This window comes from Gorilla gorilla, chromosome 17, assembly GCF_029281585.2.
Source record: "Gorilla gorilla gorilla isolate KB3781 chromosome 17, NHGRI_mGorGor1-v2.1_pri, whole genome shotgun sequence".
Lineage (NCBI taxonomy): Eukaryota > Metazoa > Chordata > Mammalia > Primates > Hominidae > Gorilla > Gorilla gorilla.
This window is the reverse complement of record NC_073241.2, coordinates 46768343-46793883: the sequence shown is the minus strand read 5'-3', so window position 1 is coordinate 46793883 and position 25541 is coordinate 46768343. Positions and strand designations below refer to the sequence as shown.

At 42.1% G+C, this 25541-nt stretch overlaps 1 protein-coding gene across 24 annotated transcripts in view; it reads right to left on the bottom strand.

The window, feature by feature from the left end:
- Positions 1 to 1044: 1044 nt before the first annotated feature.
- DLGAP1 (DLG associated protein 1) overlaps positions 1045 to 25541 on the bottom strand; it is a 968998-nt gene continuing 944501 nt past the window's right edge. For 21 of the 24 annotated variants that reach the window (XM_019014108.4, XM_019014109.4, XM_055368502.2 and 18 more), the window contains 3 exons: positions 13519 to 13610; positions 7497 to 7649; positions 1045 to 4408 (listed from right to left, as the gene is read on the bottom strand). In XM_019014108.4, the coding sequence (XP_018869653.1) occupies positions 4199 to 4408; positions 7497 to 7649; positions 13519 to 13610 (455 nt within the window). In that variant the 3' untranslated portion in view covers positions 1045 to 4198. Of the gene's footprint in view, positions 4409 to 4430; positions 7650 to 13518; positions 13611 to 25541 lie in introns of those variants that run through there. The other 3 variants (XM_055368511.2, XM_055368514.2, XM_055368515.2) reach the window with 1 other exon arrangement.

Sequence of the window (25541 nt, the reverse complement as noted above, 5' to 3'; positions counted from 1 at the left end):
TTTTAGAGTTGTGGCATTTTCAGGCAACAAATAAGTGCAAGTCCACATCATAAAAAATTCTAATTTACCCTTTTTGGGGGTCAATTTGTTTTTTTTGTTTTTTTTTTTTTTTTGAGACAGAGTCTCGTTCTGTCACCCAGGTTGGAGTACAGTGGTGCGATCTCAGCTCACTGCAGCCTCCACCTCTTGGGTTCAAGCGTTTCTCCTGCCTCACTCAGCCTCCCGAGTAGCTGGGATTACAGGCATGTGCCATCAAGCCTGGCTAATTTTTGTATTTTTAGTGGAGACGGGGTTTCACCATGTTGGCCAGGCTGGTCTCAAATTTTTGACCTCAGGTGATTCACCCACCTCGGCCTCCCAAAGTGCTGGGATTACAGGCGTGAGCCACTGCACCTGGCCAAATTTGTATTTTTTTATATAAAGTAAGGTTTACAAATATGACCTAAATGAAAACCAGATAAAATTGACAATGGCAAATAATTACCAATTTTAAATGTGGCAAGAATGACAGAGACGGCACTAAAGGAGCTCAATAAAGCCTTGGGTTCTGGACTCAGATCTGTCTTTTAATCATTGTGGCACATTGGGCAAGTCACTAAACCTCAGTGAGGCACAGTTTTTCATTATTGCAAGGATGGAATGAAAGCCACAAAGCATTTTTCTGATTTTCCCTACACTTGAGAGTTGTGTAGGAAACAAAGTGGATGAAATGTATGCAAAGAAATCAAAGTAGGTAAAACTGACATGAATTTGCACATTTGAAAGGCTCATCACTCCTTCATAAAATAGACAGTTATTCTTAGCTTCTGAACTGAAACTTCACGAGTGGGATTATCAGAGTAAAAGGACTTTTTAGTTCTTCGGTATTGAAACCCCTTTAAACAGGATGTAAGTTTTCCCTACGTCATCAACAACGAATAGCACACGTGCTGTACAGTGAAAGTTAGAATGATACGCTTCTTAATTGCAGAAGTATTCCCGTCAAAAGACAATAAACCATATTTTGGAAGAAGTGGGACTCTAGTAAAAACACACAGACCTGAAAGCAGTGCATTAATTATTTTATTAATTTCTTCTTTTTACATTATGGGAAACATTCATCTATTTACAATATTTTTTTGTTCACACACAATCTAGGTAAATAAGCCTATGAAATTCCAATTCATAAAGCCATAAAAATGTTCCCCACCCCTCCATCTGAAGGCTTTCAAATGAATCTTTTTTTTCCAAACCAAAATAATTTTTAAAAATTACATTTGGGAATTCAGATATGCTAGTGATTTACATTCCAGTTATTTAAAATATGCATCTAGACATGTTTTAAAAAAGAAATGGTAAATTCACAAGGATAAGGCTTAAATGAAAGTGGTAATGCACAGTAAAACATTAAGGAAACATCTATAAATAACAGAAATATATTACAATAAATTAGTTCTATTTACCATTTCAAATATTAAAAATCTTTAATCCATTTCTTCATCTCTCTTTACAAAAAGGTTATGTGAATTGTATGGAAACATCTGCAAAAAATATAATAAATACTTAATTTCTTTGAACGTTTTTTGATGTGGGAGACAAACTTCTTTTGTAATCCCCCCCTCCCCAAGAAAATGCCCAACACCTTTATACCAAAGTTAAACAAAATAAGTAATTTTTCAGGGTACATACATTTTCCATTATGAACTAAAAAACATTTCTACAAATTACATCAAAAAGAACAATGTAACAAAGGTTATGCTCATGAATGTCAGTTTCAGGGGTCAAGCAGCATTGTGTGGGGTCATGTTCTAACACCAATAATTAGCTTTTTATAAAGTGTTTGTACAATTTAAATTGTATTTTCAAGGAAGGCAAAGATCATGATGCCCTGTAGGCCTTGAGCTAAAAGATTTAAAATTCTTACCAAAAATAGCTTATGAATATACAAATGCCGTTCACTTAGACAAGATAAATAGGCCTTCTCTTGTCTCTCTTTAAAATATCATGGGCTAAATTAGTTTCCAAAGAAAATATTGTAGGATGATCTTGAATCGTATTAGAAATCTATTTCTTAATCCAAATCTCAACTCTACCTCAGGGCATGGAGCTGTAATTGTGAGCATGGGTCTTGGGATGAACGCTGCTTCTTTCATATTAATCTGTGAGTTCCAAGTCATTCTCAGTATTGAATGTGACCATAGGCTACCCAAGTGGCAGTTGGCCCTACTCGATGCAAGCTTTGTGTGACTTTTAATTGCTGCTACAAGGTAAAGAAAAGGTGTATTCTTTTTAAAACTAGCAAACACTTGAAGCTCAAAATCTCTGTATGCTCCAATTTCACAAAGCACTCAAAGTGCTTTGTTCACCCTAGTTAAAAGTTGGTTCGTTGGTTTCAAAATAAGTGAGTAGCCCTTTTCTTGTAAACCACAGCAGTAAACATTTGTGCCCTGTTTATAAAGGTAGCTCAAAGCATCGATGGCTCTGAGAGGTAGCGAATTCTCTAGTGGTTTTAGAATATGTCCGTGAAAATATTTGTTGCTAGAACCCATCACCTCTCTTAATTTCATAAGTAAAATTAAATTAGCACCTGGCTATGAGAGTGTATTATTTTAAAAAGCTTCTCTGGTGCAAGCATGTTTGATGTATGTTTTTAAAAGGCTTTCGTTTTTAATTTCTAATGCTTTAGGATGTTAGCTGGACATAAAATGCCATTGATACTTAAGATTGCCACATCCTAAGTGTTTAAACTGCGACGAGTAAGGGCATTTAAAGACAACTTCAGCTAGACACCGATGCATACTGCCCATCAATCAAGACTAAAAATCTAAATCAACACTCTCTGCCAAAAGCCTTGATTTCCTTCAGTGTTTATGAATCATGACTCCCCCCACCTCTTCATGGCTGTTGACCCTGGCAGGTCGAGTTTCTTCTCTCACTACCTGGAACCTCAAGATGACAGCGGCAGCTCTTTTGAATGAGGCAGCATGTCTATTGGGGCAAAAATTTATTTTAGCCATTTGACACAGGACAGAATCCTATGCTAGGTATTACTGGACTCTGTAGTAGTGAGAGGAGATGAAAGGAGAAAATATATCTGAAATATGAACTACTTGGGTTAAAATAGACGGATGTGTAGCATTCAAAGGGATGGTAGGAAAACCCAAACTCTTCTCCAAAAACAGCCTTGCTGCCATTTACAGCGCTTTATAAGCAGATATGTACTTATATATGTGGAATCAGGTAGGCCCACCTGGATGGACACTTAACAAATTAATAGAACCAACACTTTCCCTTTAAAAACAGCCGCCACGACAACAATATAAATATACACAGTACAATAAGAGTTGAGAAAACATTTCAGGTCTAGATTTTCTTAACAATAGAACAAAAAAATCCCTTATGTAGTATACTAAACCATCAGTGCCTCCTTTGCCTTGCTTCATGTTATTGCCTTTCAGAATAGATTAATTTCCCTGAAAGATCGAATTTACAATCTTCTGCTGATTGAGACATTTGAAGCTGTGATTGATGAAGTAACAGTGAGGCAGTTTGTGCAGCTGTGAGTGTGCAGGTGCCCCCAGCACCTGCAGATTTCGCTTCTCCCATCCTTGCTACACATCCAGGTCCCCCACCCCCAGGCCAGGCTTGGTCCCCTCTCTCTGTGTCCCTCATGGATTCCAGTGAGATGGTGTGATTTCTGAGGTTGGGAATAAAGTGCTCCATCTGCTTTTTAAAAAGAATAACCATTTAGGGGAAATAAAGGGAATCGGAGGCCTAGTTTCTTTCATGTGGAAGACGGTAAGTCCCAAAGGATCACCCTGTGATACTGGATTTCTGAAATACCCTATGGTTTTATATTGCTGAACAGACTAGCTCGAGAGAACTGAGGATGGCGGGTGACCTAAAGGCATCACTTCTACACAGGTGGGTTTGGCTTTGCCCAGAAAATAAAGGGTTGGATCTCAGTATGAGGCAGGGTGACGGCATCAGGACAGGGGGCGAAGCTCGGTGAAGAAGAAGATGGGCAAACGGGTACGGGAAGTGGGGGGCTAAGGGGGGACTGGGGAGCGGCTCCTGCGAGATGGACAACTACACCACGACAGTGGAAGTCACTGAGCTCGGAAACAGACGGGCTCGGAGGGGAAGAGGGAGCCGGCAGAGGGGTGGCAGGGGGAGGAGGGGACAGATACTTGGCGGCGGCGGCCGGGCTGCAGGGCGCTCAGAGCCGGGTCTGCGCCTCGGGGATGTAGATCTCGATGCTCTCGGCGCTTTCGGTGGCCGAGTTCTGGCGGACGGACGCGGCGCGCTTGGCGGCCATCAGGCGCTTGCGGGCCTCCTGGCGCTGCGAGCTCTCCAGCGAGCGCTCCCGGATCAGCGGCGCGGGGCCCTTCGCCGGCTTCTTTGGCACTGGAGGAGGGGCCCTTCTCTCCTGATCAAAGCAGAAGGTTCAGGACATTACACAGCTTCTCAGGACAAGCTTGGGAAAAACTGGGATAGGTCAGTAGTTAGAACACACATTTTTTACCTAGGGGTGGTTAGTTCTGATCTGCACACTGCATATCTACTTTTTTCTTCATTATTCTGGCTTGGGTATTCAAAAGATGCAGAAAAAAAAAATCCCGGTAAGCTTAAGGCCCAGGGTAAGGCTGGGTTGCAGAACTAGGTCTCTCCAAGGGAAGGAAGTGGGTATTTTAAAGGCCCCCTGCGGAAAGCCTGCGGCTCCCAGCACATTGAGTGTGGTTCTCTCTGGAGACTCCAAACTCCTCCTGGTGCCAGAGATGGGCCAGGAAGCAGCGGCTGCAGCAGCATCTCAGAACCCCTGCATCCCCTCTAAGGATGCAAGTCACCGGGTGCAAGCTTGGTTCAGAGCTTAAAAACATCTCCGCCCTGTCCCCGGCCCGCCCACCGTCCCCTTCCCACCAAACCTAAATAAACAAAGGAGGAAGAAGAGATATCAGATTGTGTTCTTTAGCTTCGTTGGTGCTACACCAGGTTAGACCCTTTTGCACACCACACACGAACACACAAGCAATATACAATATACACGGTCACGGGAGAGGGAGGCCATTGATATTTCCTACACTCGAGAGTTAAGTCAGTTCCAAGGTGACTCTGACTAGGGGCCTCGGGATAACTGTGGTGGCCCACGAGGCAATTCCAATCACAGGGGCAGAAACTGTGCCATGAAAAGTTGACACGGGATGAAAGAGGTCATTCCTCTTATCAGCAGCAAACTATGAAACGGGCGGATATTTTCAATGCCACTGCAAAAACAAAAGACAGTCATCTCTTTGGCATTAAAAAAAAATGCAGCAGGAAAGAATGGCATCTAGACCACAAAGGATTTTTAGGGAAAGAAGGTTGAAGTTGTAGACTGTGAAAGGGTGCACATAAAACGGATGTTTTCATTTTAAATAAAATACCCTCCATTCTCATAAAATGAAGCGTGAACATTATCTTAAAATATAGTTTCGGTGATTCTCCAAAGAGTACTCTTTGTATCTTAACACCAATGCTCAGCACGGCAATTCCTCCCTGCCTGCCAGAGCAAGTGCCTAGTTCAACTTCTCACCCTGGAGCTACCCCACCGGCTGTCTAAGGTGGAGTCTGTGTGGCTTAAAAGAGAAAAAAGGAGAGCCTGGAGTGCAAACTATATTCTCCCAACTCTGATTGTGCTTGTTCATTTTTCTCCTCAGGTTCGTGGGGTGATGAAAAGCTCTGATCATAGGCAAAGTCCATTAAAAAACTTAAAAATCAAGCTAACTAATGATTTACTATGTAAATATCAATAGGTTACATGTATCAATTCTTAGCATCTCTTCTTTTAGACATTTTAATCTTCATTGTGGAATAACTCAGTGGATATTTTTAGAAATATGAATATTGGATATTTTTTAGTCATTTTCCTTTCCTTATACATTTTGATTTTTTAAACAATGATTACTATTATTATTATTATTATTGAGACAAGCTCTCGCTCTGTCACCCAGGCTGGAGTGCAGTGGCGCAACCACGGCTCACTGCAGACTCAAACTCTCCGAGTTCAAGCAATCCTCCCACCTCAGCCTCCCAAGTAGCTGGCACTGCAAGTGTGTACCACCACGCCCAGCTAATTTTTGTACTTTTTGTAGAGACGGCGTTTCACCATATTGTTGCCCAGGCTGGTTTTGAACTCCTGGACTCAAGTGATCCACCCGCCTCAGCCTCCCAAAGTGCTGGGATTACAGACATGAGCCACCATGCCCGGCCAACACTGATTATTTAAAAAAAAAAAAAATTAGATGGATCAGCTCTGGAAACTAAATTACCAGTATGTGTGCATTTGTAGTGTTTTCTTAAAATAAGACTGATTTAAAGCTTATCTAGCAGATAGTTTTAAACACAGATTAAAGAAAACTAGATTGGGTACAAATATTTGGCTTCCCAAGTGAGAGGCCACATGTACATCAACAGTACTTTCCAACTTAACACTACGACCCCCATTTTGATGGCGACAGAATTGGAAATAGGGGACAGTGATGAGAGCATCACCCTCCTGTCACTTACAGATGGTCCCTTGGGACTGGATTTTTCCTGGGAGACCATTGACCCCAAGAACCCTGAAAACATGATATGCGGTAGCAGAATGGATTAGATTGCTGTTAGCTTTCTGGTAGGTGAGGGGACCTGAAAAGAACAGGGCCACCAGCATTTCAAGGGAACAGCCATTCCAATTTTCAGAGGTTGATTCTCTTGGAATTATTTAACCTGAGGCCATAGGAAAGCAAAGGGTTAAAAAAGTCACGTTTGACATGCCAGCCTGGGGAGCTGGATATTGGATACCTGTGTGAGCCTCGTGGAACACCATAATCAAATGTGAAAATTATAGTTGATTAATTAAAGTAAAAGAATTTAAGTCTTTATTTCTAAACTGTTGCGTGAGGACCCCAGTGAGCAATATTCCCCAAGGCAAATCAACCAAAAGCAAAACTGTTTTGAAAAAAAAAAAAAAAACCCCAACATTTATGTAATTACTGTGAAACTTTATGGTATATATTTTTAGACTTGAACAACAGTAATTTCTTTATTACTATATTTATGAAATGATTATCAAAGTCAGTTATTTTTCAGGGCATCCTATTTTTCTTGAAAACACATCCTAGGGGTGTAAGGAAGTTGAACTCTTGTTCTATGGATTCATGCACTGAAGATGTCATTTATTTTAGTTTAAAAAGCAAAATGGAGGCAGTTCCTTCCAGTGACTAAAATGGTTTAACTTAAAGTTTAATTAACAAAAAAAGCCACATTCCCATTTTCCAATTCACAAAGACAAGTTTTTCTTTAAAAATATGCCTGAAACATATTACAGATAATATCCCAGATGATTACTATGTAAACATTGTCATTACAATGAAATTAATATGATATCAGCTCCATTTCACATTGTAAACAGCAGGACTGAATGCAGAAGCCTATTTAGACTGTCCAGTGTTTGTGCAGGTTTTTAAATGAACCATACAAAATCTACATTGTTCTACCTTCTTGTCAAGAGGATCCATCTGTTTCCAATTATTGGCCTTTAACTGATGAAGTTCATCAAATTTCATACTAATATTTTCTATGGACAACTGCAGCATGTCCCAAAACCCCGCCAAATCCTGGGAGGTGGGTCTTGGATGAGCATTAGGATTCTGCACAAGAGAAAGAAAAACATTCATGCTTTAGAAGCAATTCTTGACAAGCACAGGGCCAAAAAGGCATTTTCAAATATTTCAAACAACATAAGGAGGACTAGTTCCTTTTGGTTTTCCGACACGAGGTAAAAGTGAGGTTACAAATGTTAATTTTATACACTCATCCGTTTGAGTCAGTGATTCTCAAATGTCAAGGTTGTAAAACTCTTCTGTTGTGATACCACATCTATCAATTCAATATGGTATGGGGGAAGGGTCTAAACATATGAAAAATTCCAGAATGTGTGATCTACTACAGGACGTATTTTAAAACACCATATTCAAATGAAAATGCCATTTCTGAAAAAAAAAAATACAGTGTATTATTATTAGAGTTTGTATTCCACTACATGCCATACAATTTATTCAGAGAACAGATAAGGAATCTAAAATAAGATTAGTTTAAATATTCATGTTAAGTAAAACACAAATGATTAGTAATAAAATATTGGATGTTCAAAGCACTATGTGTTTAATAATTAAGATGTTTACTAATATAGGAAGTAATTTTATCATATGACTGCTTTGACAAAATCATTTGAAAATTCATTCATTTTAAATTGACCGTAAAATAATATAGCAAATGTGAGAACACATTATCTCTACATACAGATATCTATACGTCTGTAATGACCCATTTGCTAAGTGATAGTAAACATTCTTCAGTGTTTCAGGATTGACTTTCTTTGCCCTATCCACATATCCCTGATAACAGAACATATAAACCTGAATTTATATGCCCTAAGACAGAAAAAACACAGCTAGGAGACTGAAAATATCATACTCTTTGTTAATCACTACCTGCAGCAGTAGCTAAAGGCATTCATGGTTAGACGGGTGGCAGCCTCCATATGTCAAGAGATCCTAGATGGTATCTGTTTTGGTGACCTCTTGGTATTTCAGGCAACTGGACAGACTGTGAAACTCCATGTCCTATGATAACACGAGGCCAGTGTATGCTTTTAAAACTAACCCCTAATAAAAATGATATCAGAATTTTGGAAAGTACAAGGTTGAAGACCATCACAATAATGGATTGGAAAGACATTTTAAGTCCTTGGGTGTACCAGTATTATTGGCCTACCTCAAAATAAAAATAAATGAAGTCTGGGCGTGGTGGCTCATGCCTGTAATCCCAGCACATTGGGAGTCCGAAGCGGGTGGATCACCTGAGGTCAGGAATTCGAGACCAGCCTGGCCAACATGGCAAAACCCCATCTCTACTGAAAATACAAAAATAATCCAGGCACGATGGTGCACACCTGTAATCCCAGCTGCTCAGGAGGCTGGGGCAAGAGAATCGCTTGAACCTGGGAGGCGGAGATTGCAGTGAGCCAAGGTTGTGCCATTGCACTCCAGCCTGGGTGACAAGAGCAACACTCTGTCTCAAAAATAAATAAATAAATAGATATATTTATAAATTTATAGTTCCCAAAGTGCCCCAAAATTCTAAAGTTCATTAGAAGAAATAAATTTTAAAGTTTATAAAGTTTTTTTAGTTTACTAAATCAGAATACTACAGAGAAACCCTTTCATTAATTCAGACATCGTTAGAATAGATTTTAATACTGAATCAGACACTTACAAACTTTAAAACTTATTTTTTAAATGAAATTTAGAATTATTAGGCACTTTGGGAACTGTAAATTTATAAATATATCTATTTATTTATTAATTTTTGAGACATAGCGTCGCTCTTGTAGCCCACGCTGGAGTGCAATGGCACAATCTCAGCTCACTGCAACCTCTGCCTCCCAGGTTCAAGTGACTCTCCTGCCTCAGCCTCCTGAGTAACCGGGATTACAGGTGTGCGCCACCATGCCTGGCTAATTTTTGTGTTTTTTTGTAGAGATGGGGTCTCACATTGTTGCTCAGGCTGGTCTTGAACTCCTGGCCACAAGATCCTCCTGCCTCGACCTCCCAAGTGCTGGGATTACAGGTACAAGCCACTTCACCCTGCCAGTGTTTTCTTGAATGTATTTAACTCTGTATAATGGGCAACTCGTTCCCTTCTCATAAAGAATCTCTTTGCTCCCACATCATTAAGATAGATAGAGCAACAGAGAGAAAGCGTTTAGCCTCAGCCATTCTCCAAATCAGTGAGTCATGTGACATACCATGCACAACAGTGGCAGCTCACTCCTTAATCCAAGACATGCTGCCTTGGAGACCAGAGGTGGGTGCTGGAGGGGAGAGTGGGGAGAGCCAAGGGAGGCTGGGGTCCTTGGTTTAGTTATGTTGGAAGAGGCCAACTTTTGTCTACTCATTCTAAGCCTGGGAGTCTAGTTAGGATAATGAGTAAGTGTTTTCAAAATAGAGCTATGATTTTTCTCCTCAGAATAGGAACTCAAGAAAGGAGGCTGGGTCTGGTTCTGACGAATCATGGTGCCACTTTCATGCAGCTGTGGACCTAAGCAGTGCCGCCACCAGGCCACTGTGCCTCCTGGGGCAAAGGAGCATGGAGCTGAGTCTGCTCCATGAGCAGGAGTAGTGAACTCAAATCCTGGGTAGGATGTATAAAGATTGTGGTTGAATAGACTGGGATTTGAATCTTGGCTCTGCCTTTTACCATGGGGCTGTGAACAAGTTTCTTAGCTTTTCCGTGCCCATTTTCCTCATCTGTAAACTGTCATTAAAATGTCACTATCGGGCCGGGCAAGTGGGCTCATGCCTATAATCCCAGCACTTTGGAAGGCCGAGGCGGGAGGATCACAAGGTCAGGAGTTTGAGACCAGCCTGGCCAATATGATGAAACCCCGTCTCTACTAAAAAGATAAAAAATTAGCTGGGTGTCGTGGTGGGCGCCTATAGTCCCAGCTACTCGGGAGGCTGAGGCAGGAGAATTGCTTGAACCCGTGAGGCAGAGATTGCAATGAGCTGAGTTTGCGCCACTGCACTCCCAGCCTGGGCAACAGAGTGAGACTCCTCAAAAAAAAAAAAAAAAAAGTCACTATCAACTCCATGTGTTCTTTTTGAGCATGTAACCAGACCAGAAATCTAAACGCTTTCAGCAGGGTGTCAGGCACATGTTAGGCTCTTGACTTTTTTCTGGAGGGGCCTGGTTTGACCAGCATTGCGACTGTCTTCCCCCATTGTGCCTCAGTCTACCTAAAATATGAGAAGCACATTTTACCACCTATGCCCTTCTAGTGGCCAAGGAATGTGAGCCCATCAAGAACTAGGAAACATCAAAAGCTGGCTTTAAGGAGGTTAACATTTTCTAGAAATCTGCAAATTTTTGGGCCAGGTGCGGTGGCTCACACCTGAATCCCAACACTTTGGGAGGCCGAGGAGGGTGGATCACCTGAGGTCAGGAGTTCAAGATCAGCCTAGCCAACATGGTGAAACCCTGTCTCTACTAAAAATACAAAAAAATTAGCTGGGTGTGGTGGCAGGTGCCTGTAAACGCAGCTACTTGGGAGGCTGAGGCAGGAGAATAGCTTGAACCAGGAGGCGGAGATTGCAGTAAGCCAAGATCACGCCACTGCACTCCAGCCTGGCTAACAAGAGTGAAACTCGGCCGGGCATGGTGGCTCACGCCTGTAATCCCAACACTTTCGGTGGCCGAGGCGGGCAGATCACCTGAGGTCAGGAGTCCGAGACCAGCCTGACCAACATGGAGAAACCCTGTCTCTACTAAAAATACAAAATTGGCCGGCTGTGGTGGCGCATGCCTGTAATCCCAGCTACTCAGGAGGGTGAGGCAGGAGAATCTCTTGAACCCAGGAGGCGGAGGTTGCAGTGAGCCGAGATTGCGCCATTGCACTCCAGCCTGGGCAACAAGAGTGAGACTCCGTCTCAAAAAAAAAAAAAAAAAAGGGAAACTCCATGTCAAAAAAAAAAAAAAGAAATCTGCAAATTTTTCAAAACTTTTGTTTGCAATTTCATCTTTAAAATATGTACAATGTTTACACTATTCTTCATAATATACTTGCTCATCATATATTTCTTTTAACAAGGTGTGTTGTGTTTTCCCTGTATCGTGTACACATGGACTTCCTTATGTACCTATTCCTCATGTACATGTTTGAGCAATACGGCTTTATATAAGCTTTCTTATATTTAAAGCACAGAGAATCATGTTAATTGAGATCTGTGACACATTAGCAAGTTTGCAAATTAGCAGGAGTTCTGTACCTGGCCCACAGCTGAAGCTTGATAGAATACTTGTTGGTTTAAATTCACTTATTAATACATTTACTAATATCAATGATCTCATAAACCAGAATAAATTTCTGAAAAATTGGAAGAAGGGTGAGTTTATTTTTTCTGAGAGAGGGGAAAACAAATTATAAATGTGTGTGTATTGTGCAGGGGGTGGGAGGGTGTGCGAATAGCCCTAAAGAGAGATTACAAAGAGAAAAGAGGGATGGAGACTACCACCTTTTCCATACTTTATATTTTCTCTCGGTTGATCCCTGTCTACAAAAATTTCTTTCGGTCTATATTTCTCCTTGTTAACAAGAAGTGGTTAAAACTCCAAAACTGGCCGAGTGCGATGGCGTGCCTGTAATACCAGCACTTTGGGAGGCCGAGATGGGAGGATCACGAGGTCAGGAGTTTGAGACTATCCTGGCTAACACGATGAAACCCCGTCTCTACTAAAACAAAACAAAACAAAAGAAAACAAAAAATTAGCTGGGCCTGGTGGCATGCACCTGTAGTCCCAGCTACTCGGGGGCTGAGGCAGGAGAATCACTTGAACCTGGGAGGCAGAGGTTGCAGTGAGCCGAGCCGAGATCGTGCCATTGCACTCCAGCCTGGACAACAGAGCGAGACTCCATCTCAAACAAAAACAAAAACAAAAACAAAACCCTCAAAAATCATGCCTGTCAATTGTTGGGGATAAAAGAAAAACAAAAAACCTCTAAGATCATATTTTAAGTAATTTAGATTGCTAATAATTGTCTTCACTTGCCAAAAGGTAAACAAATTGCTTTTCATTTTCTTTGTTTTAGATCCAGCTTGACCAACAATTGAGCAATAAAAGCTATTCTTGAAGGTTTTTTTTTTTTTTGAGACGAAGTCTCACTCTGTCCCCCAAACTAGAGTGCAATGAACCTCAGCTCGCTGCAACCTCCGCCTCCTGGGTTCAAGTGATTCTCCTGCCTCAGCCTCCTGAGTAGCTGGGATTACAGGCACCCACCACCATGCCCAGCTAATTTTTGTATCTTTAGTAGAGACAGGGCTTTGCCATCTTGGCCAGGCTGGTCTCGAACTCCTGACCTCAGGTGATCCGTCTGCCTTGGCCTCCCAAAGTGCTGGGATTACAGGCGTGAGCCATTGCGCCCAGCCTGTTTTGCTTTGTTTTTGCATGTCCAAGAAGGATGAATTCTTCATTTGTTTCAAGAAGATCAAATCTACACTTTGTGATGCCCTTGACTTCTAGCTCTTGAATTAAAACAGAGAACTCAGATTAGGAAATAGTCATTGACTGCTATTTTTGAAAGAAAATCACTATCCAAAATGATTTTTTTGGGCAATATTATTTTTGAAATATCAAGCTGCTTCATATTTTGATAAGAACAATAAAATCAGAAAAGCTATGTGAAAGCCAGGAAAATGGAAAATTTTCAGTTACAAAAAAAGCAGGAAATAATTTTAACTTGACTGAATTTTTTCTAAGATTATTTAAGTGAAAAATAAATATTTTAATTTTAAGACAGTCAGGAAATAAGATTCATCAGAAAATTCTCTGTTCCAAATGAGAGACTCCAATGGACCTTGACTTGGTTCAAAATCAGTTTTACTTTAGTTGGGCCAGTCTTGGTGACATGTTCTTCTCATGGCACTAGCAGGGAAATTGTAGAAGGAGAGTGTTACCTACCAGGTTTTCTTCACACAGTTCTCTGAACTGGTAGAATTTCTGGGCCATGAGAAGTTGGGCACTGCCCACTGCGGTTCGGATTTTTCCTAGAACTGGAAAGAGCAAACATACGAGAAATTTACACATCATGCTTCATTGTTGAGATTTAGTCTGGTAAAGCAAAGAGGAAGTTATGCTGTAATAATTAGGAAAATGGCACACAAACACACTGAACACTCATGCCCACCCAGACAGCCCAATCACTGTTGTCACCCTGTTGGTCTGTGTCACAGAGGCTCCTGGGTTAAAGTAATAAAATCAACTTGGAAAAACACATGCTCCTCCTGCATATTTCTTGGGAGCAATGGAGTTTTCCAGCACTGATGTTACCAAGAACTGGATGTTACCAAGAGAAGAGGCAAACAGTTGTTGCTTTTTTTTTTTTTTTAAACTTCCTTTACCGCAAGGATGAATTTCAAGTGTTTACCAGTATAGCTCTGGATTGATGGAGTCAGCCGTCATGGTCGGCTGGCTTGTTTTTCTAAAACAAGCCCAAACACAAGGAAAGCAGTACTAAACTAGAGGGGGAATCTCTTGGCACTCACCATATGCCATCCATATCCTTTATTATTTTTCCGGAGCTCAGCCACTGGTACCGTCAGGAAAGAGCTGTGGCTGATTAAAATATTTTTTAAGGAGTGAACATGTTCAGCCTGTTGCCTAGAAAACGCCAGGGCCGTCCCAGCTTTTACACTCTGCAGCCCAATCATTTTGTTAATATAGGGTGAATTCCCTAGGCACTGTGCTGAAAATCTCCGTCTCTGCAAGCAGGCTACTTCTTGTCTCCCCAGCAGTCTAAGGCACCTTTCAGCTGCCTGCAGGCGTGCTCAGACCGAGCGGAGCTGCTCTCCGCTGAGCAATGCCCAGCTCTGCAGTGTCACTGGGGCTCGCCTGCACCCTTCGGGACTGGGTGTAGCTGCCCTGCTAGCCACCAGGGTGTTCTTAACAGGCTCTCATGGTCGGGAAGGAAGGAATCAAAAACTAGAGCAGGAGAACTTCTCACAAGAGCACTTGCCTCTCTGGAAATCTTCACGGGATGATATAGTACAGGACTGAAGCAATCCTGTTGTTCCGAATTTACAGAGCCAGGTACCCGAGTGGAATAAGCCTTTCTCAACCTCATTCCCCACAAATTCTGAGCGACGGAAACTGAAGAATAAGAAACTCCACTCTGGCCCAGGGTTTTCTAGCAATTTGCTCCTTTATTTGTTTTAAACTGCTAGGCTAGATAATGGTTTCTGATGCACATTCTACCTAGGCGTTACTCAAGTATTTCAGCGTTCCCACAAGTCACTCAGTGCATTTATATTTCCTCTAATATGTCACCAGCCACACCAAACAGCTCACAGACAGATATTTGCCCCCTCCCTCCGTGATCTCGAGGGGGTCTCCCTTGACAGCTGTCTAGCAGCAATTTCTTAGGCCTAAGTTTTTAACAATTTTTCTGCTCTGCTTTTAAAATCTCTTGGGATGGTTATCCTTTTCCTCTTTAACTAATAAATCAATTGCACAAGACCTCCTCTCCTTTTCTTAACATCCCCAGAAAGGACAGCTTATGGAGACACAGGGCCTGAGTGGGCCAGAGTCCTCAACAGCTACTGCCTGGACAAGTCACTATCTCTACTTTCCCATCCGTAAAATGGGGCTAATGGTACCTATCTGGAGGGTTGTTGGGAAGGTTAAAAGTGTTAGTGTATTTGAATTGCTTAGGACTGTGTTGGATTTACAGTAAGTACTTAATAATTATTTGTTATTATCTAGGATCAGAAACCTCTACCTCTTCTATGGGTGTGCCCACTGTGAGAGCCACACTTGCCCTGGCTAGGAGAGAAAAGGAAAAAACAAAGTCTGGATGATCTAAGGTGACTGGACATCTTGGTCTCCTAGGACAGGTATGCTCTCTGGGTGACCTGTTCCAGCTCCGAGAAGGTATATGGAGCAGGCACTTCCTAAGTGAGCATGTGGCTGTAGGTAAGCTCTGAGGTTTATGGAAACCTCTCTGAATTATCTTGCTGAAGGGTAGGACTGTGAGATCGGCAAATCTCAGAATGAATCCTGGGAGGTTACAACCAGGGTACCTAGATCTCCACTTTGATGGCTGGGTTCCATAGCTCCTGGGAGCTATCGCAGAAACTCCAGCTATTCTGACTTACCTAAAAACTTTGAGCTGATGGTTCTCAATTATGTCTGATGCCTGAGCTATATAATAGACTGCCATAATAAAAGTAACTGAGTAAGACAGTGATTCTCAAAAGAGGAGACAGCACTGTTCTAAGCCATTATTCGGGCAACATGCAACCACACAAGTTGGGGCTAACTCAGATGTCTTCTCAAAAGTAAAACAAGGGACATCTTTCTTCATTCAGCATGGCCTGGCAAGAGCCCCGGCAAAGTATCTGGGGTGGAGTTGTGGCCCTTCTGTTTCCCGGGCTTTTGCCATCATGTTCCTTGCATGGAAATTCCCTACTGGCTCCAGGATACTTGCAATTCCTGTGTCCAGGAGATGACCGTTCCTAGGCCCAGGGTGGGGAGATGACTGCTTGGGCCTAGAATGAGATCATGAAACAGGGAGGCTTGGGAGAAGCAGATGACAACTCATATTTCCTTGTCCTCCACACTTTCTTTTCCAGAGAACTAAAAACTCACTTTAATTTTAAGAAAGAAGCTGTAATGGAGGTTTTTTTTGTTTTGTTTTGTTTTGTTTTTTTTCCATTAGACACTCACTCTGTGTGTGAGGTAAGTTCTTTCTTCCAAAAGTAAATTTCACACTTGTTGCACATGCCTTGAGGAAGTTGAAATTAATAAACAATAAATGGTAAATACCAGTAGAAGTAAAAAGTGGAAATAAAAAGACTGAAAGTTGGTAAAGAAATGAAATGAAGAAGAAAGAAGCATCTCGATGTTGTTTTGAAACTACTCTAAAATGTTCAATACCAACCTTCAGGGTGGAAAAAAAAAAAAACAGTTGGCCCTCTGTTTCCATGGGTTTTGCATCCGTGAGTTAAACCAATGTTGGGTCTCACTATGTGGCCCAGGCTGGTCTTGAACTCCTGGGCTGAAGCAATCCTCTTGCCTCAGCCTCCCAAAGTGCTGGGATTACAGGTATGAGCCACTGCATCCTGCTGAATCTGTTTTCTTTTTCCCTTTTCTCTCACTCCTATGAAATGAAGCCCTACAGATAAAATATATGTTCTCCACTCCTATCCCATTCCTTTTCATCCCCAGAGGAAACCATTGCAGTAGAGAATGACTATTTCAGTCCCATCACTGAATTCATAAGGTCTCTTTTCTGGTCCTGGAAAGGTGATCGCTAAGGGTCATTTTGAGTGTTAGACTGGGGCAATCTCACCAGCACAGTAGCACCCGTAGTCAACATCAGCAGATTTTCTCTGAAAGTCAGAATGGGGGTTTTAAAGCTCTATGGGTGTCGAGTTGATCTCTTTCACATTCTGGTTATGCTTTTTTTTTTTTTTTACAGATTGTTCAACCCAGATGTGGTTAACAGTTTTTGCCACCCATCTCCCTTAGGGCACATTCAAATGCATCTTACAGAATAATTTTCTCTGCTGTGTCACCCAGGCAAGGCGTTTAACCATGACTCATACCATCTATTTGTGTAATACTTAATCAGATAATAAGCCTTGTATTGCTGGGCAGTTCTTTTTACATAAGTAAATCTAGCCTCCCCAGACACAGTATAGGCCCCTGATGGTGAGGCTTATAGACTCCTCCCTTTCCTTTGTTTCCCCGGCTACTCTGTTAATCTGTCCCTCAGTGGAAGTACAAAACAAAACAGAAAATGCAGTTGAATGGAATTCCTCCTATTTAAGAAGTAAGCACTCTTTATAAACTCCCCCACTTACAATTCTTCAAACCTCTCACTCCACAATAGATATTTAAGAAGACCCACAATAGAGAGGACAGGCCTGGGTTAGTGAATCACATAAAGTCAGGAGGAACTTTTGGGAGGCCTTTGTGAATATGGGTTTACTTAAATTATCATCACTTAGTATTTCAAAACTCACAAACAGGCATCTAATTAGATCCTCGCAGGACCCTGTGAGGCAGAGCAGATAACTTCATTTGAAAAAACTTGTACTCAAACTACAAAGTTTCTTCCCCACGGACACCTGCTGTGGCCAATCCCTGTCTTCTGACCCCAGTCTATTTGGGCTCTCTTCTCTCTAACACTCACAGAAAATTGCGTCTGAATCTACTTAAGTGGAAGCTATCCGAGTGTGATTTCCTTCTTTTTTTTCTTTACTGTGGTAAGAACACTTAACATGAAATCTACCCTCTTAACAAATATTTAAGTGCACAATATAGTTTTGTTAATGGTGGCGCAGTGTTGTACAGCAGATCTCGAGAACTTATTCACCTTGCATAACTTTAGATCCACTGAACAGCAATGCCCCTTTCCCTCTCCCCCTACACCATGGCACCCACCATTCCACTCTCTGTTTCCTGAGTTTTGACTATTTTAAGATACGTCATATAAGCAGAATCATGCAGCATTTGTTCTCCAGTGACTGGCTTATTCCACTTAGCATATAGTCCTCTAGGCTCATCCATGTTGTTGCATATGGCAGAATTTCCTGCTTTTTCAAAGCTGAATAATATTTCATTGTATGTTTATACCACATTCCATTTATCCACTGAGTGTGATTTCTGTTTATTTATGTGTTTATTTATTTATGAATGAGGTCTCACTGTGTTGTCCAGGCTGGAGGACAGTGGCTATTCATGGGCATGAACATGGGGTCCTATAGCCCTGAACTCCTTGCCACAGCCTTCTGAGCAGCTGGGACTGCAGGCATGCACCACTATGCCAGGCTGCATGTAATTTCTTTATCAACATTTCCCAGCCAGTGCCAATGGATAGGGGTGAGTGGCATAATAAGTCACTGGGAGAGTTGGAAGAAATTCGCCAAGCCTGATCACTGTCCCACATTAGGAAGCAAGAGCAAAGCACATCCATCTACCTGAAGTGACTGGCAGGCAAGGCAATTTCAATCCTGAACAGAAAAGAGGAACCAGGGACACCTTGAAAGAGATGGTGGGTGTTTCAAGTTCTTTTTTTCTTTTACAGATTATATGTCATAATGAGAAGCAGAGAACAACTATTTTGGCTGTGGGAAAGGGGAGTCTTTTATGCAAACTATGATTTGAAATCTCCTGACTACATTCAAAGACCCAGCCATTTAGAAGAGAGCATACCTCCTCTTTCCCACTGACCTCTGTGGGATAGGTTGTTATTTTGAGAAAAGGAGGTAGTATAAGAGGCACAAGGATGAAGAGAAAAAACACTTTCTTTTAACCCTCCCAGTGCGTCTATGGCAAAGCTGCAAGGAGTTTCAGTGTGCTGGTGATCTTTTTGCTGGGTTAAAATCAGGATTACAAATCCTTAAGCATAATTAGCATATGCATCCTTTCCCATTTCAAGAGGAGTTAGGTCTCTAGAACTAAAAAGGCAGACGTGCTCATTTCTCTGACTGCTTCTTTTTTTTTTTTTTCTTTTGAGACAAGAGTCTCACTCTGTCACCCAGGCTGGAGTGCAGTGGCACGATCTCGGCTCACTGCAACCTCCAACTCCCGAGTTCAAGTGATTCTCCTGCCTCAGCCTCCCGAGTAGCTGGGATTACAGGCATGAGCCACTGTGCCCGGCCTCTCTGACTGCTTCTAATTCTTACATGATGCTACACCTAACTCCACGATCATCAGACCTTACTTTAAGGCCTCAGAAACAGAGAAGAATAGACATATTTCTTATACCCTCAAAGTAGGTTCCCTGAAGCCTGGATACGACAGACACCCCTGCAATGGATTACCTCTGACTGGCTCCCCGTGGTGAAGGTTACTACGGTAGATATGCTACATAGAACTCGTCACATTTTTCTGCCACCTACACTATAATTCACCTAGTATGTTTCATTTTAGTCTAACTTTCTCTCTGGGCAATACAGGCATGCCTCAGACATATTGTGGGTTTAGTTCCAGACCACTACAATAAATGAATATCACAATAAAGTGAGTCACATGAATTTTTTGTTTCCCAGTGCATATAAAAGTTATGTTTACACTATACTGTAGTCTACTAAGTGTGTGATAGCACAATGTCACAAAAAAGTACCTAAAACTTTATTGCTAAAAAATGCTAATGGTAATCTGAGCCATCAGCAAGTCATAATCTTCTTGCGGAGGGAGGGTCTTGCCTCGATGTGGATGGCTGCTGTGATCAAGGTGGTAGTCGCTAAAGGTAGGGGTGGCTGTGGCAATGTCTCTTTTTAAAATAAATTTTTTTTTCACTTTGTATTTTTTGTAGAGACAGGATCTCGCTATGTTGCCCAGGCTGGTCTCAAGCTTCTGGCCTCAAGCGATCCACTCATCTTGGACTCCCAAACTGCTGACATTACAGGCATGAGTCACTGCCCCGGCTGGCTGTGACAATTTTAAAAATAAGACAACAGTGATGTTTGTCACATCAATTGACTTTTCCTTTCATGAAAGGTTTCTCTGTTGCGTGCAATATTTGTTTGACAGCATTTTACCCACAGTAAAACCTTTTTCAAAATTGGAGTCAAGGGGCCGGGCGCGGTGGCTCACACCTGTAATCCCAGCACTTTGGGAGGCCAAGGTGGGTGGATCACGAGGTCAGGAGATCGAGCCCATCCTGGCTAACATGGTGCAACCCCGTCTCTGCTAAAAAATAGAAAAAATTAGCCAGGCGTGGTGGCAGGCACTGTAGACCCAGCTACTCAGGAGGCTGAGGCAGGAGAATGGCTTGAACCCAGGAGGTGGAGCTTGCAGTGAGCCAAGATCGTGCCACTGCACTCCAGCCTGGGCAACAGAGCGAGACTCCATCTCAAAAAAAAAAAAAAAAATTGGAGTCAAGCCTGGGCGTGGTGGCTCATGCCTGTAATCCCAGCACTTTGGGAGGCCAAGATAGGAGGATTGCTTGAGCCCAGGAGTTCAAGACCAGCCTAGGCAACATGGCAAAACCCCATCTCTACTAAAAATACGAAAAATTAGTCGGCATGGTGGCACATCCCTGAAGTCCCAGCTACTCAGGAGGCTGAGTTGGGAGGATCACCTGAGCCTGGGAAGTTGAGTCTGCAGTGAGCCGTGATTGTGCCACCGCACTCCAATCTGGGCAACAGAGGAGGCCCTGTCTCAAAAAAAAAAAAAAAAAAAAAAATGGAGTCAAAATCCTCTCGAAGCTTACCACTATATTATCAACTAAGTTGATGTAATATTCTAAAGCCTTTGTGGTCATTTCAACAGTGTTCACAGCATCTTCACCAAGAGTAGATTCCATCTCAAGAAACTACTTTCTTGGCTCATCCATAAGAAGTAACTTCTCCTCTGTTCAAGTTTGATCATGAAATTATAGCAATTCAGTCACATTTACAGGCTTCACTTCTCATTCTAGTTCTCTTGCACTTTTTACCACATCTGCAGTTTCTTCCTCCACTGAAGTCTTGAACCCCTCAGTCATCCACGAAGGTTGGAATCAACCTCTAAACTCCTGCTAATGTTGATATTTTGACCTTTTCCCATGAATCATAAATGTTCTTAATGGCATCTAGAATGGTGATTCCTTTCCAGAAGGTTTTCTTTTTTTTTTAATTTTTAAATTATTTTTTCAAATTTTTGTGGGTGCATGGTGTATATATTTATGGGGTATGTGAGATGTTTTGATACAGGCATGCACTGTGAAGTAAGCACATCATGGAGAATGGGGTATCCATCCCCTCAAGCAATCCCCTCAAGCATTTATCCTTTGGATTACAAATAATCCTCCAGAAGGTTTTCAATGGACTTTGCCCAGGTCCATCAGAGGACTCACTATCTATGGCAGATATAGCCTTATGGAATGTATTTTTAACTAAGAAGACTTGCAAGTCCAAATGACTCTTTGATCCATAGGCTGTGGAATGGATGTTGTATTCCTCTGTTTTCACGCTACTGATAAAGACATACCTGAGACTAGGTAATTCATAAAAGAGAGATGCTTAATGGACTCACAGTTCCACATGGCTGGGGAGGCTTCAGTCATGATGGAAGGTGAAAGGCACGTCTTACATGGTGGTAGACAAGAGAGAATGATGATAGACAAGCGAAAGGGGAAATGCCTTATAAAACCATCAGATCTCATAAGACTTATTCACTACCATGAGAACAGTATAGGGGAACCACCCCCATGATTTAATCATCTCCCACCAGGTCCCTCCCACAACATGTGGGAATTATGGAGGCTACAATTCAAGATGAGATTTGGATGGGGACACAGCCAAACCAAATCAGATGTCATGTTTGCAGGCATGAAAACAACATTCATCTCCATGTACATCTCTATCAGAGCTCTTGGTTGATTAGGTGCATTGTCAGTGAGCAGCAATATTTTGGAAGAAATCTTTTTTTCTGAGCCATAGGTCTCAACAGTAGGCTTAAAGTGTACAGTAAACCATGCTGTGAATAGAGATACTGTCATCTAGGCTCTGTTGTTCTACTTATAGAGCACACTTTATAAGAGCACGCAAATTTAGCATAATTTTTAAGGGCCGTAGGCTTTTCAGAATGGTAAATGAGCTTTGGCTTCAACTTCAAGTCACCAGGTGCCTAAGCCCCTAACAAGAGAGTAAGCCTGTCCTTTGAAGCTATGAAAGACCTACATGGCATCTCCTTCCAATAGAAGGCTGTTTTGTCTACATTGAAAATCTGTTGTTTAGTGTAATCATCTTCATCAATGATCTTAGCTAGATCTTCTGGATAACTTACTGCAGCTTCTCCATCATCACTAGGAATTCACCTTGCATTATATTACAGAGACAGTTTCTTTCTTTAAACTTCATGAACCAACGATTGCTAGCTTCAAACTTTTCTTCTTCAGCTTCCTCACCTCTCTCAGCTTTCATAGAATTGAAGAGAGTTGGCCGGGCGCGGTGGCTCATGCCTGTAATCCCAGCACTTTGGGAGGCTGAGGCGGGCAGGTTACCTGAGGTCAGGAGGTCGAGACAAGCCTGACCAACATGGTGAAACTACGTCTCTACTAAAAATACAAAATTAGTCAGGCACGGTGGCGCATGCCTGTAATCCCAGCTACTCAGGAGGCTGAGGCAGGAGAATCACTTGAACCCGGGAGGCAGAGGTTGCAGTGAGCCAAGATCGTGCCATTGCACTCCAGCCTGGGCAACAAGAGAGAAACTCTGTCTCAAAAAAAAAAAAAAAAAAAAAAGAATTGAAGAGAGTTACAATGTCTCTCTGATTAAGCTTTGGCTTAAGGGAATGTTGTGCCTGGTTTGTTCTTCTCTCCAGACCACTCAAACTTCATCCATATCAACAAAAAGGCTGTTTCACTTCCTTATCATTTGTGTGTTCACTTGGGTAGCACTTTTCATTTCCTTCAAGAAGCTTTCCTTTGTATTCACAACTTGGCTATCTGGCACAAAAAGCCTAGCTTCTGGCTTATTTTGACTTTTGACATGCCTTCCTAACTAAGCTTAATCATTTATTGCTTTTGATTAAAAGTGACAGATTGTAACTCTTCATTTGAACACATAGAGGCCATTATTGGGTTATTAATTGGCCTAATTTGAATATTATTGTGACTCAAGGCATAGGAAGGCCTGAGGAGAGGGAGAGAGACAGGGGAATGGCGGGTCAGTGGAGCAGTCGGAACATAAACACCATTTATTAAGTTCACTGTCTTATATGGGCACGGTTCATGGAGCTCCAAAACAATTACAATAGTAACATCAAGGATCACTGATCACAAATCACCATAGCAGATAGAATAATAATGAAAACACTTGAAATATTGTGAGAATTACCAAAGTCTGACACAAAAACAGAAAATGAGCATATGCTTTTGAAAAGATGGTGCTGGTAGACTTGGTCAACTCAGGGTTGCCACAAACCTTCAATTTGTTAAAAAAAAAAAAAAAAGCAGTGTCTTCAAAGTGCAATAAAGCAATGCCAATAAAATGAGGTACACCTGTGTGTGGGAAAAAGTGTAGGTGTGGGGTCAGGAACAATCAGCTCACCAATTACCAGCCGTTGATCTTGGGAAAGTTGATCAGACTCAGACTCTTTTTCCTTTAATGGCCATAATATCATCTTCATAGCATTGCTGATTACTTGATGGAATAATATAGGTAAACGTGAGAATGCAGTAGGAATTGTAACTCCTATAACTGATCTACGTTCTTTAGTTCTTGGGCATTTACCTAAAAGGTGGCAGTATCCAAAAAAGGACATGATTTCTCCTGCAAATCTTCACACTCCAACCTCTCTCCCCAGTAGTGTGGACTAATTTGATGTCCTTTTTTGCTGACTTTAATTCAGGCAGATTTTCACAAGTGTCACTGATTGGTGAATAATTTCTTTTTTTATGAATATAAGAAATCTATAACAATTTTTCAGGGGCTCAGATTTTAGTGCCTCTCTGTATAATCTAGCACAGTTTCCCCCAGCCATCAGAGCTAGAACAGTGGCCAACTGGCTGCTGGGTGACAGACACACAGAGGAGACAGGACCTTAAAGCACACTGGACATTCAATCAGAGCCTTGCTCGGAAAACAGACTCACTGCAAAACGAAGGGTCAGAGCCCACCTTAAGAATGGCAGCTTCTACAGCAAAACAAGGTCCACCTTCGGGTACAGAGATGATGGCAGATAAACCCCACTAGCCTGTACAGCTATAGTCCCATCGTATTTTCCAGATTGTGCTTAGCCATGTGACTTGATGACACCATAAACCAATGGTCCCCAAACTTGGCTGATCCTTCACTGCTGCCCGTTAGTCCTTTGCAATGTGTTTGGTTACCTCCCTCTCTAACTCTAATTTCCTGAATCTTATCCACTCTCAACTCAACCCCTATTCCCTCATCTTCAACAACCTTGCCTCCTATGAGATGAAAATGGAGGGAATCAGGCATGAACACTGCTGTGATTTGGATGATAGTGTCTCCTCCAAAATATATGTTGAAACTGAATCCCCAAGGCAATAACAATAAGCGGTGGGGCATTGGGAGGTGATTAAGTCATGAGAGCTCGGCTGTCATGAATGAGGTTAGTGCCTTTATTAAAGGACTCAAGGTTGAAGGGACCGCCTTGCCCTTCTGACCCTACTGCCATGCAAGGACACGGGGTTTGTCCCCTCTGGAGGATGCAGCAACAGGCCTCATCTTGGAAGCAGAGAGCAGCCCTCACCAGACACACAACCTGCTGGCACCTTGATCTTGGATTTCTCCGCAACTAGAGTAATGAGAAGTAAATTTGTATTGTTTAAAAATTACCCAGTCTTGAGCATTAGGACAAATACCTAATGCATGTGGGGCTTAAAATCTAGATGACAGGTTGATAGGTGTGGCAAACCACCCTGGCACATGTTTACCTATGTAACAAACCTGCACGTTCAGCACATGTATCCCAGAACTTAAAATTAAAAAAAAAAAATTACCCAGTCTTTGGTATTTTGTTGGAGCAACACAAACAAACAAAGACAAATAGTCTCAATGTTCTGTCTCTTAATACTCCTCCCCCACCAATTCCCTAAACCTTTCTGCCCCCATCCTAGTGTCTTCTCTACACCCACTATTCCCATCTACATGTGTCCTTGGTCTGATTCTCTCCCTGCTGCCCTGAGGCCTTGCTGTGTGAGCCACTCCCTCTCTCTGAACTCCTTCTGCCAGTGCCTTACCTGAGATGTCTGGCAGCACCCTCAAGTCTTTCCCATTCTAAGTGGGGCAACTCCTCCCAACCTCATGGTCCCCTCCAGCTAACATAAAATTCCTCTTCTCCCCCTGTTATTCGCTGAATTGCATTTTCCTAAAATTTACATGTAGAATTCCTAACCTCCAGGACCTCAGAATGTGACTCTGGAGATAAGGTTCTTAAAGAGGTGATTAAATTACAATGAGGTCATTCTCATGGGCCCTAATCCACTATGACTGATGTCCTTATAAGAACTGGAGATGAGAACA